At 36.1% G+C, this 17549-nt stretch overlaps 2 protein-coding genes across 2 annotated transcripts in view; both read left to right on the top strand.

Annotated features, from left to right (window-relative positions):
• Positions 1 to 8401, top strand: part of LOC120481515 (multiple epidermal growth factor-like domains protein 9) — a 65960-nt gene extending 57559 nt beyond the window's left edge. Inside the window, exons 5-6 of the mRNA XM_039675205.2 lie at positions 2440 to 2709; positions 6328 to 8401. Of these exons, the coding sequence (XP_039531139.2) occupies positions 2440 to 2709; positions 6328 to 6782 (725 nt within the window). The 3' untranslated portion in view covers positions 6783 to 8401. The remainder of the gene's footprint in view (positions 1 to 2439; positions 2710 to 6327) is intronic.
• A 4146-nt stretch (positions 8402 to 12547) lies between these two features.
• On the top strand, positions 12548 to 16651 carry LOC120481513 (uncharacterized). The gene is made up of 4 exons (XM_039675202.2): positions 12548 to 13441; positions 13834 to 13867; positions 14759 to 14815; positions 15031 to 16651. The coding sequence occupies exons 1-4, from the start codon at positions 13340 to 13342 to the stop codon at positions 15453 to 15455; spliced, it is 618 nt and encodes a 205-aa protein (XP_039531136.2). The 5' UTR covers positions 12548 to 13339; the 3' UTR covers positions 15456 to 16651.
• Positions 16652 to 17549: the final 898 nt, after the last annotated feature.

Here is a 17549-nt window from a genome sequence, read left to right as displayed (position 1 = left end):
TTGTGTCATTATCTTACCATGATGGTGATTTCCCTCATGCTTGAGAAATGTGGAAAATTGGTCCTTTTAGTGTAGTAGTCCCTGGGTGTACACATCACTGGCTGGAGGTTTGGGTTTTATACCCTGCTGTCAACTGTTTGCAGTTGCTGAGTCTGGGCAAATGATGATAGGATTTAGGCTCATAGCGCTCCCTGATTCACTGACCTTCTCCTATGTAATGTAAAAACTGCCTCTCTGCTAGATATATTTGATTCACAGCAAGTACTATACAGTCTGTCTTATTGCTTCTAGCTCGCTCTTTACAGTATGTATGGCTCAACGTGGTTTTTGCTTTAACTGCCCCTTTCTTCTTTCTTCCTACTCCTTAGTTCTTCTCTGCATATTCCTTTTATTTTACCTCCCCTTCATTGGCCCAGGGTATAAAATAGATCCTTTCTTCTAGTTTTGAAATTCTGGGAGTGAGCACAGTGTTGTTGATTGTGTGTGTGTGTGTGTGTGTGTGTGTGTAGGAGGTAGGAGGGATGCTTTTGATTACATTCATTAATGTCCTTATTTATTAAGGCTATCCTGTCATTCAAAATGTACTTTACACTACTGGGACCAGTACAGTTTTCCAGTAGAGATTGATCATTTTGTTCGGTAAGCATCTATCACTGTAAATTGATTAAATGTGTCAGGAAAAACATTTATACAGTTACAAAAGATGGCAAAAGAAAATTCTGGGGGGTGAAAAATTATATATATATATATATATATATATATATATATATATAATTGTGTGTGTATATACTGTATATAAATCACTAAATCACATCATCTTATAATGATTTTTGAAGGATCATGTGACACTGAAGATGAGAGTAATGGTTGGTAATTACATTTTATAACGTATTAATTAAAAAAGAAAACAATTATTTTAAATAATAATCATATTTCACAATATTATTGTTATTCTGTATTTTTGATCGAATAAATACAGCCTTGTTGAGCAGCATAAGTGACTTATTTCCAAAACACAAAAAATATATAATTGACCCCAAACCTTTGAATGGTAATGTATACCCTATTACTTTATTTAGTTACTTTATTATTTTGAAAATGTATGTAAGTGCTCCCCAGATCAGTGCAGAAAAGGCAAAAAGGTTTACAGATTATATCTTGGCCCGCCAATTAGTTTTGCTTAAAGAAAGAGAGAGAAAAACATGTTTGGTTGAGGCTGTTCTCATTAAATCGTCTCTTCTGGTTAATTTCTTCACAGAAAGTAATCACTTCAAATGAGCACTAGATGACAACTAATTCCCTTAGTGTAAGACACTGAAGTGTTTCACAATGTGATATTGCTCTTGAGAATAATCTGTCTCACCATTGGCATTCAAGTTCTTTAAAAATAAACATATAGTACACTATACATTTTTCAGTAGTTCCTCATACTTTCCCTGAAGCGATATAATCATCATGCTGATTTTATGATGTCTCTTTTGATTGCAGTGGTAGGTCATACTATACAAACACTATATCTACTTTCAGTTTCCACCCTTTATGTGACTTTTCTGTCCTATGAATACAGAACAGCTAGAAGTTCATGATTGTTTTTGTTAGGTTTGTTAGAAATGGAAAAACAACATTTATGCATTAATCATATTATCTTGTGTTTGTAACTGACAAATGTAAAATTTCTAAAGCATTACTTACAGTGTACTTACCTAGAAAGTACTGGCTAATATAAGGTAAGTACATGGAACAGGGGTAGGTTTAGGGGTAGGTTCAGGGTTAGTACTAGTTATTACAGAGTAGTTTAGTTACTAAAATAAGTTCATAGTATTTACATGGGTAACTGGACTGGACCTATACTGGACCTATATTTTCACTCATAGTTGTGTGATCAGACAGAAAGAAAGATGTTTATCTACAGAATGTGCCATACTGTAAAAGCAGGTTTCGAAGTGGATGTTTTTATTTACTGTACAGGTTGTTTTTGTAATACTTTCTTTTAGTTGCAGATGTGCTGTTGAAGACTGTAGGCAGTACTTTTGCATGGGGAAGGGTGTCTTTACATCTTTTCACTTAAGCTCAAGTCATCGGACCTTTTCACAGCCCGGATTTTGCCAGTTAGATCATAACTTGGTCTTCAGGCAAAGGAGCACTTTTACAGAATGATTGGAGGTTGATAGGTTCATCTGACAACTCAATATAGGCTAATATAAACAAAGACCTCAGTTTCCCTTCATACTGCCTTCTGCGTCCTAATAAGATTCTGCCATCTGGTGGTCAAATGAACTTTGTGTCTCTAAATGTCTGTTTTTATAGCAGAAGACTTTTGGCAATTTCAGTAACAAATGTCTTGTATACTTGAACCTTTTTTTTTTTTTTTTTTTTTTACAGCAAGTGTGTCTGGTTCCTCCAATTCACCCTAACATTTCTTTGTGTACACGTGTTTAGACTCAAACGGCCAGCCATACTGTATCCAGTGCAAGCCGGAGTACCAGGGTCCCAACTGTGAGCAGTGTAGTGATGGCTTCTACAATGCAGACAGCATCTGCCTTTCCTGTAACTGCAGCGGGAACGGAGACCCCCGCTTGTCCCCTCGGATCTGTCACCCGGACACGGGCCACTGCCTGAGCTGCATCAACAACACAACGGGCCCGCACTGCGAGCGCTGCGCAGACGGCTTCACGGTAGACGCGCTCACCAGGAACTGCACTCGTACAGGTGAGAGTCAAAGACTAATCATTTGGGCTAATATGCATAAAACTCCAGTGATAATAATGGATTAATTTTTGCTACAGGAAGGGATATTAGGGCTGTTCCGAATCAGTCATTGATTGATATATTGCAGGTTTCTTTGCTTTTTTTGTTGGCAAAATTTCAGCTGTACTTAAAATAATTTTTATTCTTTTCATATCATCTTCCACTATTCAATTAAAGATGAAGCTGTAACTTTAAAACTATCATTTGTCAGTGCAGTAGTTAGAGCCAGTTCTTCGTGACTGTGTAATGAAGATAAGTGAAGTGAACCCCAGTTGAGAGAGTTTGAAACTGACTCTCTCTCTCTCTCTGTCACACTTTTCGGTGCGGTTTCTGTTGTAAACCGTATTGCAGTGTATTGAATATATCATGCATCATGAAGACCTTGATGTTAACCAGCTTTACAGTATATATTGTGAACTGGAATGTAACTGAACTTCAGATATTCATATTTTTATCACCTATTTCAAAGGGTTGATTGAAAAGAGCTTGCATGTTAAGTGGTTTTCAGAGAGGGGAAAAGATGTGTTGTAGAATGACTAATCCCAGATCAGAGTTCTGACTTACAACATCCGTCTGTGCGCACCTGATCCTATCAGTGGTGTACTGTAAAGAGGACAGACAGATCATACATTCCCATAGGCAGGCTGACTCGGGCTGCCAAACAGTAAACAAGGACAGCAGGGTGGATATATGAAAGAGAGAGGATGAAGAAAATAGTAATTCATCACTTCAGTAAGTCAGCCAAATCCACACTCTCTTTTAGTCCATCTTTCCACTCAGCCAAAAATAATAAATCCTCCTTCCCTGGCCTGTCTGAGCTCCTTATCCAGATGTTCTGCATACAGAACAACCATGTTGCCATTCACTGCTGATAACGGTACTGTATGTGGAAATGTTGACTTTCAAACTACAGTTGAAAAATCTTTGAAATGGCATCTCCCATAATGGCACTGTTGTTATTGTTAACTAAACGAAAACTTTCCAGTTTTGGTGATTTAATATTATATGAAAAACGAATTTAAAAAAATCTTACCTTGGTAACTAACTGAAGTAGTTGAAGTACTAAAATAACTAAAACTAATTAAAGCTACATTGAAATATATAAAATAAATTAAAAATAATCACAAAAATACAAGATTACGGAAACAAACTAAAATTAAAGCTCCAGTCCGTAACTTTTTTGGGTTTTTATTATCCAAAATCAATTTTTGAGCAAGTACATAACGAGCCAGTGTTCAAAACTATCTGCTTGCCTTAGCTTGATTCAAAGCGGTAATCTTGTAATAGTGTTTTTAATTCCAGTGGTACTGGTGGATTTCTGTGGGAAAATCGAGCATGTCTTTGCGTCATTATACGTCACATCTATACACATAAAGAAGGTCTCGGCTAGTATAAGTTATATTGCGTGTGAGGATGTTTGAGGTGGAGATTTATAGCCTTTTCTCACTGCACTTGATATAATTAAACTTATTAATTTGATGGTGGATCCAGAAAGGTATAAACGACAATCACCAGTGACAACTGGAGATTCACCCGCTGTAAAATGCAAAAGACTTTAGACTGAGAGTTTGGAAAAAGAGACTGCAACCAGACCCATGCTGTAAACAAAGATAAATATCTTAAGGGCTTTAAATGTAGTCACACAATGCTGACGTTGTTAAAATTAACAATTTAAGAACAAAGTATTATTTGGACGGTTTGACGGGATATGATAAACGATTGTTATATTTAATCAGTGTGATTTATGCCAATGCTTTTTTCAGTAATGGAACAAAAGAGGATGAGAACAAAAGTGGATGTTACTTACTTGTTCAGATGAAATCTTAGGGTGAAATGTCTTATGTTTGTCATACGTCCAAAAAGTAGAATCTATGATTGCGAATGCCAGTATCCACACCGGCGCGGTGACTGACAGCTACACATTCTCTTCAAAACACTGGATTCATCCGTGCTGTGCGGATGTCAAGACAAAACTCACATAAAGTTGATAATTCCACAAATGACTGCAATTGCAGATTTTGAACAGAGATGGCGACAAAGAGGAAAAACTGCAGACTGCAGCTTTAAAATGAAAAAAAAAATTAAGTGTACAAATTAAAAAAGCAAATTAAAAATATTAATAAATACTATAATAGTACATAAATAGTAAAACTAACATGTTTTCTGAGGAGAATGGCTGAAGTATGTTTTCAGTCTTCATGTACACGGCATGCAGTCTGGCATTGTTCTGCTGAACAGATGGAATCGCTCTTGCCTGTGAATCTTCTTCCAGTGTTCTGCATCTGTTCTCTACATTACACTAGATCAGGGCTCCACATGGGACTGTCTTGCTGCTCTCACCCTCCTTTATTCCCATCCTCTTAATTTCTTTCTTCACTTCCTTTATTTTCTTTTTTTTTGTTTGTTTTCTTAATCTTTCATTTATGACATATATTGCAATTTTTTAAGTGTTCACTGGCAGTGATGTTAACTTTTAGTGTGGAAAGTCTGAAAATAATGTTTTTGGTAGTAAAAAAAATGCACAAGTGAAAGATGGAAAAATTTAACGGTAATGTCTCAAATGTTTATCAAAACACTTGTAGATGTAGAATTAAGTAGTGTAAAAAATATATATATATATATATATATATATATAGAGAGAGTTACAAGCTTTTTTATGTAATGACTTGTTTAACATACATGTAAAAATAATTGGGGAAAATTAATGATTAATTTATTTTAATTAGAATACAATTATAATAATATTATATAATTATTAATATTTTTGTGGAAGCTCAAATGTGCATGAACTTCCATGTTTACCAAATGTTATGTGCCTTATGTATGATCATGGCAAGTCATGATCATATAAAGCGATCATATCTCTTCACAAGATTTGGATTAAAATGCTCAATTCATATGGATTTAAAAAAAAAAAAAATTACTTTATGACCTTTTTGTATCCTTGCATTTTTAAAAGTCTTTTTTTAATGACAGAATTACATTTTTTGGATGATATCTGTAAGTGATATCCATAAATCTCAAGGCATGATCATATAAAGCGATCATATCTCTTCACAAGATTTGACCTTTTTGTATCCTTGAATTTTTAAAAGTCTTTTTTTTAATGACAGAATTACATTTTTGGATGATATCTGTAAATGATATCCATAAATCTGTACAAAAGTAAATTTTCTTCATTTCGAGATGAAAGTAAGGATAACTTGCAGTTCAGTGAGTGAGTCAGAAGTTCAGTAATGAGTCATTAAAAGAAATGTGAGAGACATTTATTTGTGAATAAGACGATACTGGAAAACATTCTTTTTTTTTCTTTTTTGTAGCCCACGAAGACTTGTTTGATGTGTTTTCTTGCCTTTATTTTACAGTACACCACCTTCTTATCTAATTACATTCAATACAAGGCTGCAAAATCAGATTCACAACTTCTAATTAGTGGTGCAGGAAACACTGCTCTGTCCGCCACACCACCAGAAAGTCACTGGAGTATAAATAATTAACTTTTGTGTTTTGGATATGTAGTATTACATTAGATGCATATTTTTTCAAACTGTCCTTCTCTTTCTTTTGCCTTGTCCATAGTCATCCACACTACTCCTTCAACCACTACACACTGGTTTCACTACACCACCATGACCTCCAGCCCCAATGCTACTGCACAATTCACCACCTCCTCCAGCAGCCTGCTGAGCAGCCTGGGTAGCTCCACCCCCAACACCACCACCACCACCACCACCACCACAGTGACTCCACTCCCATGGAACCAGTTCAACATCATCATCCTGGCCGTCATCATCATAGTTGTTCTAGCTCTCCTGGCGGTGGTGGGTGGCGTGTACACTTACAGGGAATACCAGAACCGCAAGCTGAACGCCCCATTCTGGACCATCGAGCTGAAGGAGGACAACATTAGCTTCACCAGCTATCACGACAGCATTCCGAATGCAGATGTATCAGGGCTTTTAGAGGATGAAGTTAGTGACGTGGGCAACGGACAGCTTGCTTTAACTGGTCCTGGTAGTTTGTATAAGGTGTAACAGATCTTACTGTTTTTACGCAGAAACTGGACTGCTAAACCAGCGCTGGATTGACACTGGCCAGGTTGTGGACCTATGGATATGTGGACCCCCAAATTATACAGTATATATAATTAATTTTATGAAATGACATTTTTTTTTCTCATCTGACAGTGCAAACACTCACATAAGCACCCCAAAGCTAGAAGAGCCATTAGTGAATAAAGAACATACATGAGCAGCAGTACATCTGACTGAAAAGTCAAGTTAAACATCCTACCTTGTTGAGGACCTTGGCCCAACTCAGAGGTGAAATATGTTGTCTGGCTTTGAAGAAAGTGGAGAGATGCAGAGACTAATTCGCTAACAGAATACTTGACACTGAAGCACGTCTGGTTCGATCAATCAAATGCCCATTTACATAGTCCGTTCCCTCGTTTCCTTTGTACATGCTGTGGATATTTTAAATACACAGAGAAAACATTAGTTTTCAACAAACTCAGGATGGATATAATTTGTGTTGTGTGTAAACCACACCATTTAAGTGTTGCTTAAAGGATACCATACATGTGCATGACGTTAGGGGGCGCCATTACACTGGACCTGACATGCAGGCCTGGCTTGTGTATGATCCAATGGAAATACAGAATACTGAATGGCAGATGCTGAATGACTTTTGTATTCATGTGCAATTATGCAGATGCTTTCTTGCCGAAGTTGTTTTTATCAGGCCAAAGAGGATCTGTGTGTGCCAGTCTCAGGCAGAGAGAGTCTGGCTAATTCTCATCACAGTTTAACAACGACAAAGAGGATTTAAAGGACTGTTTCACAATGTGGATTTTTACTTGTTTTATTTATTTTCAGCAATTTCTCTGCAATACACTTTTCCCTTGTGACTTATCATCAGCCACCTGTTGAAAGGTGCCACTTGACACATCAATATGTCTGGTTGGGAGAGTTTAACAGTTTTATTTAATTTATTTGGACGAACCTCTCTCTCTGATTGATGGCTTAGGGTCAGTTTGTGTGTCACAGAGGAGGAGAACAAATATGATCAGATGAGCAATAATGGCTGTTGTGTCTTACTGGACAGTAAGCAATCGCTGCCATTTTAGTAGCTTAGGCTTAAACAAGTTGATCCAATGGTTCAGTGAATGAGTAAGTGCACGTGTTTGCGTGTGTTGGTGTATGTGTAAGGGCTGAGTGTGAAGTTAGTGTCAGTCAGCAAAGACATATGAAAAGGTGTGTATGCACAAGGACGTTCTCTGTAGGAGATGGCCCGAACTTGAAGAAAAGAGCAATAGTTCATCTGTCTGCATCTCAAATGACTCTTGGGATATCGTCTTTTACCCCTGGACCCCCACTTCCACAGTCCTGAAGCTGTCTTTTCTCGAGATGCATTGGTTCAAGACTATGTAAATATTAGATGTACAGAATGGTTGTCTTGAGGAGGCTGCTATCGTAGTGGTACTGTGGCAACAACTTTTGTTTCTGTGTCTAGCATACTTGTGCGCGCACATAGGGACTAACGTCTTAACGGTGTCTTAATCTTACATTGTATGCATTGTGCAGTATGCATGGTGCACCACATTCACAACTAGCTCTGTGAAAGATTTCAATAAAAGTAAGTTTTACTATAATTTGTCCTTTCATTATTATTATTAATGTATTATTATTATTATATATCGTTGTATGTCATGCACTAGTTCCAGCCCCTGAACCGCACCAGTCTGTTTCCCGAATGGCTGATTCGTTCTGAGCACAAAAAGCACTTGTGAAATTCATGAGCTTTAACTTAATAAATTAAAAAAATCTTGAATTTACTGGACTTGTGGATAAATGAATGAAACCCTGGATTCAGTCAATTTTGTCAGGGCAGTGCTATCAAATCTTTGAAAGATGTTCAGTGGTGTTTGAGGAACTGTAAATCTATTTTATGTTTAATGCTTAACACGTTTTATGTTTATTTGTTAAAATGGGAATTTGACACAGTAAGACATTTAAATGTGTACAGTAAAAAAAAATATTTTATTTTGAAATAAGGCTAAACACTCCACAGATTTGGGCAAAGGGGATGTTGTTGTTTTATTAATAATAATTATAACCCGAGTTATTTAATAATTCCATAAATTAGGTGTACATTTAAAACATTATTCCTCATAACCTAAAGTCCAGTTGTCCAAACTCATTTCATCTGAATTCATAGTCTGTTACTATAATGACATTCCTTCAACTAAAAAGGCCTGTGTACAATTTGTACAATTATATTGTGTAATTCAAATGTATTTCTTTGACTAGAATTCTCTTTAATATTCAGTTATTCATGTATACAAGTAACTTGAACAGTACAATTATTCATTGTTTATTGTTTATTTGTTAAGCGGTTTTTCAAACTAAACTAAATGCCATACATTTATCAAAAGTAATTAACGTTAATGACTTTAATCTGATATAATTTTAACCTGATATAACATCATTATTATGTAGTGCACATGCCAAAGTCATCTCTAAATATGTGACAATTTAGTAGAAAGTGCATACATTTCTTATATACTTTCTGTACAACACTTTGCCATGTTCTTTTAGTGAGACCACAAATATCAACGGTTAAAACATGACTCCTCTTTACATGTACAGTAAACCATATTGCTCATTTCATTTTCTTTTTCTGTTCAGTATGATCATCACTTTCATCTACATACAGTACCATGTGTTTCTGATGTGTTCGAATCGTGACGGTATAGGTTAAATTGAGTGAGTGTCTGAGTACAGACATCTTGCATATTATAACACATTTCAAATACGGACCTCTTCGCTTACATGGCACATGAAGCTGCATGAGGCAACTATTTTGTGCTGATATGTGACATAAGATGATCTTGTATGATCTTGTCCATTTCTTTTGAGCAAAATGGTTGGTGATAAATCTCACAAAAGAATGTTTCTTTTGAAGCTAAAAGTAGGTTATTAAATGTTGTCTTTTGTAGGACAAGAGGTTCATAAATACGTTTGGAAAGATTTTTGACACGTGTTGCTTTTTCAAATGCAAGTGACTCATCAATGACAAGCTGTGCATAAAAAAATAATTGCAGCCTTTGTGATTTCCAAATCGTGATACGGCAAATTGGTTTAAGTGCGATTACATGGAAATTGCGATTAATCGTGCAGCCCTAAGCCTAGTAACGGTTTCCCCTAGGTGGCAAGGTGGCATTGTGTGATATTGCAAACTTCTTTGATAGTTTACCATACAGAGTGAATGTGTGATCACAAGAACTGGACGACACAATCTCCATATCGAGATGTTTCCTCTGGCTGTTGTTGATTGTAAGAACTGAGGTGAATAATATGCTTTCATGCAATCCTAAAAAAGAGAACAATACAAAAGCCCCCCGCCCACACAAATGTTCTCATCTTTAATTTGTACACTTCTCAAAGGTCAGGGCCAGGGTAGATAGCTCGGGGAGTATTCCTGCAATCGCCTACACCTTCTGGGTATCCATAAGGGGTCACACATGCTAACAAATATCACAGAATCTGAATCACCTTTTTTAAAGTCATACTAAGTACATCAATTTTACCTTTTATTCAGAGAAGATTTTAGACGTAAATACAAAGCATCCTCTTCATCTCCTCTTGGAGATAAATCTGCGATAATGCGATTCAATCTTTGTCATCTTCCTATTACTTTAGTTTTTTTTTTTTTTGCCATTTAATTATGCAGAGACTAACATGCAAACAGTACAGCTCGTTGGCTAGTGCTCACCTTTTGATTATTGCATTGTAATCTGTGAATTACAAATTGATTTTACACTTTTTAGCGTGTTCTCAATCTCAGACCTCAATATGGTTAGTCCTTTTTCTCAGAAACCAGGTTTAATGGAGAAGTTATAGCCTTTGAAACCGTACACATTACTCCACCCCTACATTTGTCACCTGCTCCCTTGTGTAAAAAAGAGATTGAAGTGTCATACAGGAATTTGATGATAGTGTTGATTATATTTGCGATATTGTAAACGCAAAGCAGATTCGTTGTGGGAGTGATTTCACTTATCTCCTTTCCCAGTTACCTCTGTATTTTTCCATTTAGCTAATGGAGAGCACTTGAAGTGGAAACTCGTGGTTCTAGTGAGAGTCTTTCCTGTGTCTACCTTGTCTTCCTAGAAATACATTTGCCATGACACAGAGAGATATGTTGAGGTTCTTGTCAAGATCATCCCTCAATCCTTATTCATGAGAACATTTAGACTTCAGTTGGTAGAAATGTGGTCCAGATGTATAATCCAAAGCCAACACATCCTCCCTCCTTCAATTTGTTTTAGCTTTATCATTCCCAGTAAAAAAAATAAAGATCATTGTCCTCATATTGTTCGTTAAAAACAAATAACAAGTCTGTTACTTCTCTAGGGTCAGTAATTAGTAAACACAAAACAGAAATGTGAATCATTATGTCACAATAAAAATCCCGAGACATTTAAATCAATCTGAGTAAATGATGCCGGAAATCAACAGCGCTTAGCCAGTAGAGTGCTGACGAGTGGAATTTGATGTCATTGTGGCATAGAGTCATGTAGGCCTTCGAAATGGAAGACGTTTGCGGGCATTTTCTTTTACTAACTTTGATATAATCTGGGAAACTGCTCTCTTTTGGAAATGTAACTTGTTCGTGCTGTAAATAGAGTAACCGATGAAATGAGTCATATAAATTTATATATATTTATATATAAGACCGGAAAACATAATCTACGTCTGAATCAACAGTGAGATGCTCACAAACAGGTTGCATGTCTCTAAAGCGCCTAGCAAAACTTAAACAGCAGAAGCATCAGCAAAAGACTGAGCGCTGTGCATAACACCCACACCCAATGGGAGCACATGTATATTCGTGTGGTGACCTTGTTTGCGTGATTGATTACAGATATCTTATGACTTCCAGTCAACATTGAGGGAAAATACCAAATGGGTGGTCTATATGTACTCTTAAAGGGATAGCTCACCCAAAAATTCTAAATTTCATGTCATTCCGAACCTGTATGTCACACTTTATTCTGCAGAATACAAAATTTGGAGATGACCTGGTCAGTGGGGGGAGTGGGGGTTGTTTGTTTTTTGGTTCTCTGAAGCCATATGATGGGGAATAGTTGAAAGTTGTTATTCACTGAAAATATCCTCCAGCTGTGGAGGATATTTGAATGACCGCCCGGATCATTCAATGAGTTGAATTTGAGAAATGGATTTGTTTTGTTTGTTTTGGACAGTTTAGTTTAAACTGAGTTTGTTCACATGCCAGGCATTGCATCTCTGAATGTGCTGAGATAGGACCAATATTTCAATGACTTTTAGTTCTCACACAATCCTCAAAAAGCTTTATCTCTAGGACTTCAAATATATTGCATTTATAGGCTATGTTACATTTACAGTGATTGTTGCATCCTCTTGAGACTTAATATCTCCATTCATTATCATTGAATAGAATAGATATTCGTATACCTCGATCGGGTCATGGGGTCTATACGACCCCAATCGACTTTTACTTAATAATAAAAAAAAGGTTCCCTTTATCTCAGTGGAATAAGATTTTGTGACTTCATACATTATTTATCCATACACACACACACACACACACACACACACACAAAAAAAAAACTGGGCTTGATACGGTTGTTCTGAAGATATGTAAAAAAAAAATTACACTTCTGGTCTTCGGGGTTAATATGAAACCACATTGAAATGAATGTGAAAGATGTGAAAGAAACTAAATATATTTTCTTCGTGTGTGTGTGTGAGAAAAAAAAAATCTGGCATAAATTTGAAAAATTTACATAGAAATGAAGGCCTAGTACTAGACCATAAATGCAATGTATCATAAAAAATAATATTCCAAATGCAAGCTAATTGTGTATTTGAGGAACTGTGTAATATATGGATACAAAAGTACTTTATATCTCCAAAAACACAGCATTAATGAATGGATGAGAACCAAACAAAAAAAAAAATTATATAGGATTAAAAATGTATATTTTTTGCTCAATCACTCAATCAATTGTTAGGGTCGCATAGACCCCGAAGCCCAGAAGTGTAAACGGGAAACAAAGACCATTTAAAGGTTAAAAAAATCTCATTTTGAGTTCCATACAAGTTTGTACAAGTAGTTCCCTCCTTTCTACCGGGGGGGGGGCGGAGTCTGTCCTGCCCGCCTATGGTCCTGCCTCCTTTTACCAACCAGCGCTCCTTATTTTCGTAGCATTCTTTTTGTTTTGTTTTTTGAGGACACTAAACTTATGCAAGACAATTACATAAATGAATGAAATAACAAACAGTGCTAATAAAATAAAAAAAAGCTGTTGGCCAAGATTACAACAAGAAATATTGCACATTCTTGACAAAGTGAAATGTACGCGTTTACTGTCACCAGGCAGGATCACATCCACCCTCATCTCACCCACAGGTGATGTGGAGTTAATAGCGCTCTTGAACGCGTGGGAGATTGGTATCTCATTACAGTCGTCAACTTCATCCGGGACTACAAGAGGCATTTCTAATGTGAAACTGCAGTTATTTCAACATTTTGAGGAGCAGGCATGGGTACAGCGCGCGCAGCTAGAGCGCATATTTTATGGACATCGATAGCTTTGGTCCTCATTATAATCGCATCGTGCTTGACGTATGTCTTCATGTCGAAGGTAAATATAACTGGACTACTGCCTTAGAATTTCATAATTTTTGGCCAATAAGTAGGCTAGACGCGTTGTTTAAGAATCTGTTGGACATTTTGAAGATTAACTCGACGAATGTTTGTACTGAATTTACCATTCCAGCAAGCATGTTTAAAAAAAATATTTATGAAAAAGGAGAAACAGGTTATCCTATCTAAGGTTCATTTAGCTACAGTAGCTACATAATGTCTCGTTGGCTGAGATGCACTTCCTTGTTTTCTCCAGTATTTGATGAGGACAATATTCATGGGTCGAGTTGCTGAGGGCGTGTTTCTAAATAATTGCTAACTATGCAATATTGGCTACTCTTGAAATATGCATGATATAGTGAGTGACATGTCTTACTGTAACTTCGACAGGTGTCTGGATTCCAAAGAATTAGCACCGTGAATGGTAAGTTTATCCTACCATATTATATTAACAAAGTTTTGTCTTCTTCTTTTGAGGATGGACCACTAGCAAAGTTAGCAAAACTTCAATGAAAATTAAACACTTAAGATTTTAATAATTTTTATGTAAATCTGGGGCCGGGTTGGATAAACTAAGACTAATCTTTCAAGTCATTTTTAAGACTGTTAAATACGAAATGTCACATAGGCTAAGTAAATTCGACTAATTTGATATCGAAAGTTATTGCCCTTTCGCTAACAGTTGGTCATTATATTTCTTCAACTAGATTTTGTCGTTTGAAGCAACACCTATCCTATTTATAGTGTGAAAATATATAAATAGCCTACTATATATAAAACTATATATAAATATAGGCTACTTGACTTAAACCTACTATTAAACGTTTTAAGCCAAGCAGATGTTGGCCAACAAATCTCCTTTGTTTTGACTGAGTTTAAAAAAAAAAAACAGCACAGAGCAACCTAATCATTTTGTAGGATACATGAAAACTTAATTTTCTGAGCAATTTAAACACAATTGATTATGATTTACTGCGTTTTGTTGTCAATAAAATCTCAAGCTGTAGCATTTATTAAAAAAAAAGAAAACCAAACAGCATAAAAGTTCAGAAAGCTCTTACTGTTTGAAGAATCTCCATTCCTATTTATCATAGCTGAACTATGTATGACAGTGTACAATGTGTAACAGACAGCTGTGCTCTTTGTGGTAGTCTGCTGTTTGGGTGGGGATCGGAGCGCTGTGTGTTGGTGGAAATGCATTTTGTGGTCTGCTTCCGCGCATTTTCATGTTCAGCTGTCAATTGACAATTATTGCAACAATTAGTGCAGTTGTTTTCAGTTGTGGTAATCTTACGTTTGTTTTTCTTTCTGACAGCCTCCTCAATTGAGAGTATGTTAAGACAAGTCTCGCGAGAAAAATGGCTTCTAAAAGGTGATTAGTAACATTTCTTTAACATTTCTTTGTAAAAAAATATGAAATGGTTTCACGTTTTCACGTCAAACATCACATTTCCTATTTAAACTTTAGTTAGGCTATATTTTTTTTAAAAATTACACACTGTAGCTATAATTATATAAACCTCTCTGATTCCGTAATGAGAACGTTTGCTACATGTTTATCTTTTGTATTGGTTTCCTCTTTTTAAGCTCGCAATCACAATGATAATCGTTTGGTTTGGGATGATGAGTGGGAGTACCTCTGGAATCAGAGTGGGAGCATTCTGGACCAGAACAAAACGTGGATAGTCATACGAGACAAAGGTGTTTACCTGGTCTACATACAGGTGAACTTCGTTCTAAAGCCACAGAAGAATAGCGACTCTACTGTAGAACTCAAACTTCTAGTGGATCTCAATGATGGTGGGAATTCGGAGATATTTTCAGCTGCTCATGCCACTCAGGTGGTGAATGTCAACACGTCTCCAGATGCAAAGCTCAACACCTTCCTTCTGATGTACATGAATTCAACAAACCAGTTTTCAGTGAGAGTATTTCCAAGTGATTTGGTGAACTACGATCCGCGACCCTTCTCCACATTTATCACTATCATAAAATGGGGAGACGACTGGTAGACTGTGGAGCATGGGCAATAAATACTGCATAAATGATTGGTTATATCCACGGACCACGTCTAATTTTTACAATGGCAGCTGTTCTTATATTCTTGTTAACTTTAATTGTGACAATTCGGTATGACGCAGACTCAAGATCAGCTGCTAGAACACCTGAGATTTTCCAGCTTTCGTAGGAAATGCTCGCTGACATTAACGTGGATTGCGTGGGGGGTTATGATACTTTCTTGGTGTTTTTTCTTCTTCCTTTCGAAATATGAACATCACATCTCATGATCTTCTCAGAAGCATGACACATTTTCCTCTCAACCGATATACAAGTTAAGTTTGTTGTGTTTCAGTTTTTTTATGAGTCAAGATGAAAAAGGGCATGATATGCTGAGCACTGACTTTGAAGATTCTCATACTGTAGGCTATATAAAGTACATAACTGCCTGCAACAAACGTTGCTTTACCAAACAGTAGTAAGCTAATTCAGCGCAAGTGGGTATTTTTCAATGAAAGTCTATAAATATAATCATGTAGTATTTAATTAATCGACAGCTGAATGTAAAAACCTCAAAACAGCAACATATGTTTGATATAAATGCTTAGTGTGTCATACAAAAGCTATGAAGCAACACTTTATTCTGTAAATATGGACTTTGTTTTTTTTTAAGACAAGCAATCACATTTTAATTTTAATAACCAGCAACCTCTTAGTATTTAATGAGCCAAAATGTTTTGATAGATGTTGTGCGGTGCAACAGAAGCACTTATTTGTTCATGAATGTCATGGAAATGTTTTCTGATGAGGGTGGTGGTAATGGGGATATTTCTTCACATAAATCACCACTAGATACATTAATCCAGTCAAGCAAGTCATATAAAACTGAACAACATGAGCTGAACAACATGAGGCAGTGGAATGTTTTTTTCTCTCTCTCTCTTGGCAAGTGAAGTAAACCAAATATTGTTTCAGTCAGGAAAATACCATTTATGATGACGCTTACTTTTTGTCTTCACATTTCTTTGTACTCCTGAGTTTTGTTTTCTTTAGATATGCCCCTGTTTATACGAACAATGTAAATGTTCACGCTGAGTGATTTCAATTGACTACGTTTTTTTACTGTTCTCAAATATGTAAACAATATTATATTTATAATTTGTAATATTTTTATTTAAACTATTAATTATAAATAAAGCCATATGCTGTAGCTCCTTCTTCGTGCTTCTGTTGTATCGTAAGCCATTTACTGTACATTAAGCACTTCAACAAACACCAAAACATGTACTCAAAGAAGTTGTTTGTGTTCGATGTTTACATCACAAAAAAAGTCATCTGAGCTTTAAGCTTTTTAGCCTATTCTGACCAGACTACACTTTATTTTTCTTGTTTAGAAAATTATAGAGAGCAGCAGCTTAAAATCACTTTTAACTAATGGTAGTATTTAGTTTTGTTTGTTTAAATCCATGCACTAACATTCTAGGAACCAAAAGCCTTTAGTTAAGTAATTTACAACCCAAAATCTGGGTCCTGAACAAGGAGGTCCCCAAAAAAAAAAAAAAAACTTTTTTGAACAAGGAGGTCTATAACACTGAATTAAATAAGAGATTGACTGATTTAGTTGAGGCAGGACTAGATGTAACGGTACGTACTGCCCTCTTGTGGCAAAGACTTTAAAACTGACGCAAAAGAGCTGAGTCAAGTCTGAAGTTAAAAGGGTTTCAGTTGAGTCATGTTGTGAATTTAGGCTTCAACCTGTTGTTGAAGAAAAAGTAAATCACTTTTTGTAACTGCTCTGATTAAAAATAAATAAACGTATATTCATTTATTTGGTCACACATACACACGCAACCCTTCAGAGTATAGCCTTATTATGGACGGATGAATGAATGGATATTTATACATTATGGAAAATGCATTTATCCCTTTTACCATACGAAATAAGGATTCAGAAATAAATAAGAACTAAATCACTTTTATCAACATTTTTTTGAAGATTAGGCTACTTCCGGTGTGTTAGGAATAGATGTAAATTCTGAAGAAGGCAGATGGTAAAATTGGAAGTAGGTCTAATGTGAAAGAGTTCTGTTGTAGGCTACGTCCGGGAC

Source organism: Pimephales promelas, chromosome 4 (genome assembly GCF_988280905.1).
Source record: "Pimephales promelas chromosome 4, fPimPro1.hap1.1, whole genome shotgun sequence".
Lineage (NCBI taxonomy): Eukaryota > Metazoa > Chordata > Actinopteri > Cypriniformes > Leuciscidae > Pimephales > Pimephales promelas.
This window is presented reverse-complemented; position numbering and strand designations above follow the sequence as displayed.

Coding starts and splice junctions, on each gene's coding strand:
- LOC120481513 (XM_039675202.2), top strand. CDS start 13,340: ATGGGTACAGCGCGCGCAGCTAGAGCGCATATTTTATGGACATCGATA. Junction 13,442..13,833: donor CGTATGTCTTCATGTCGAAG/GTAAATATAACT, acceptor TAACTTCGACAG/GTGTCTGGATTCCAAAGAAT. Junction 13,868..14,758: donor AAGAATTAGCACCGTGAATG/GTAAGTTTATCC, acceptor TCTTTCTGACAG/CCTCCTCAATTGAGAGTATG.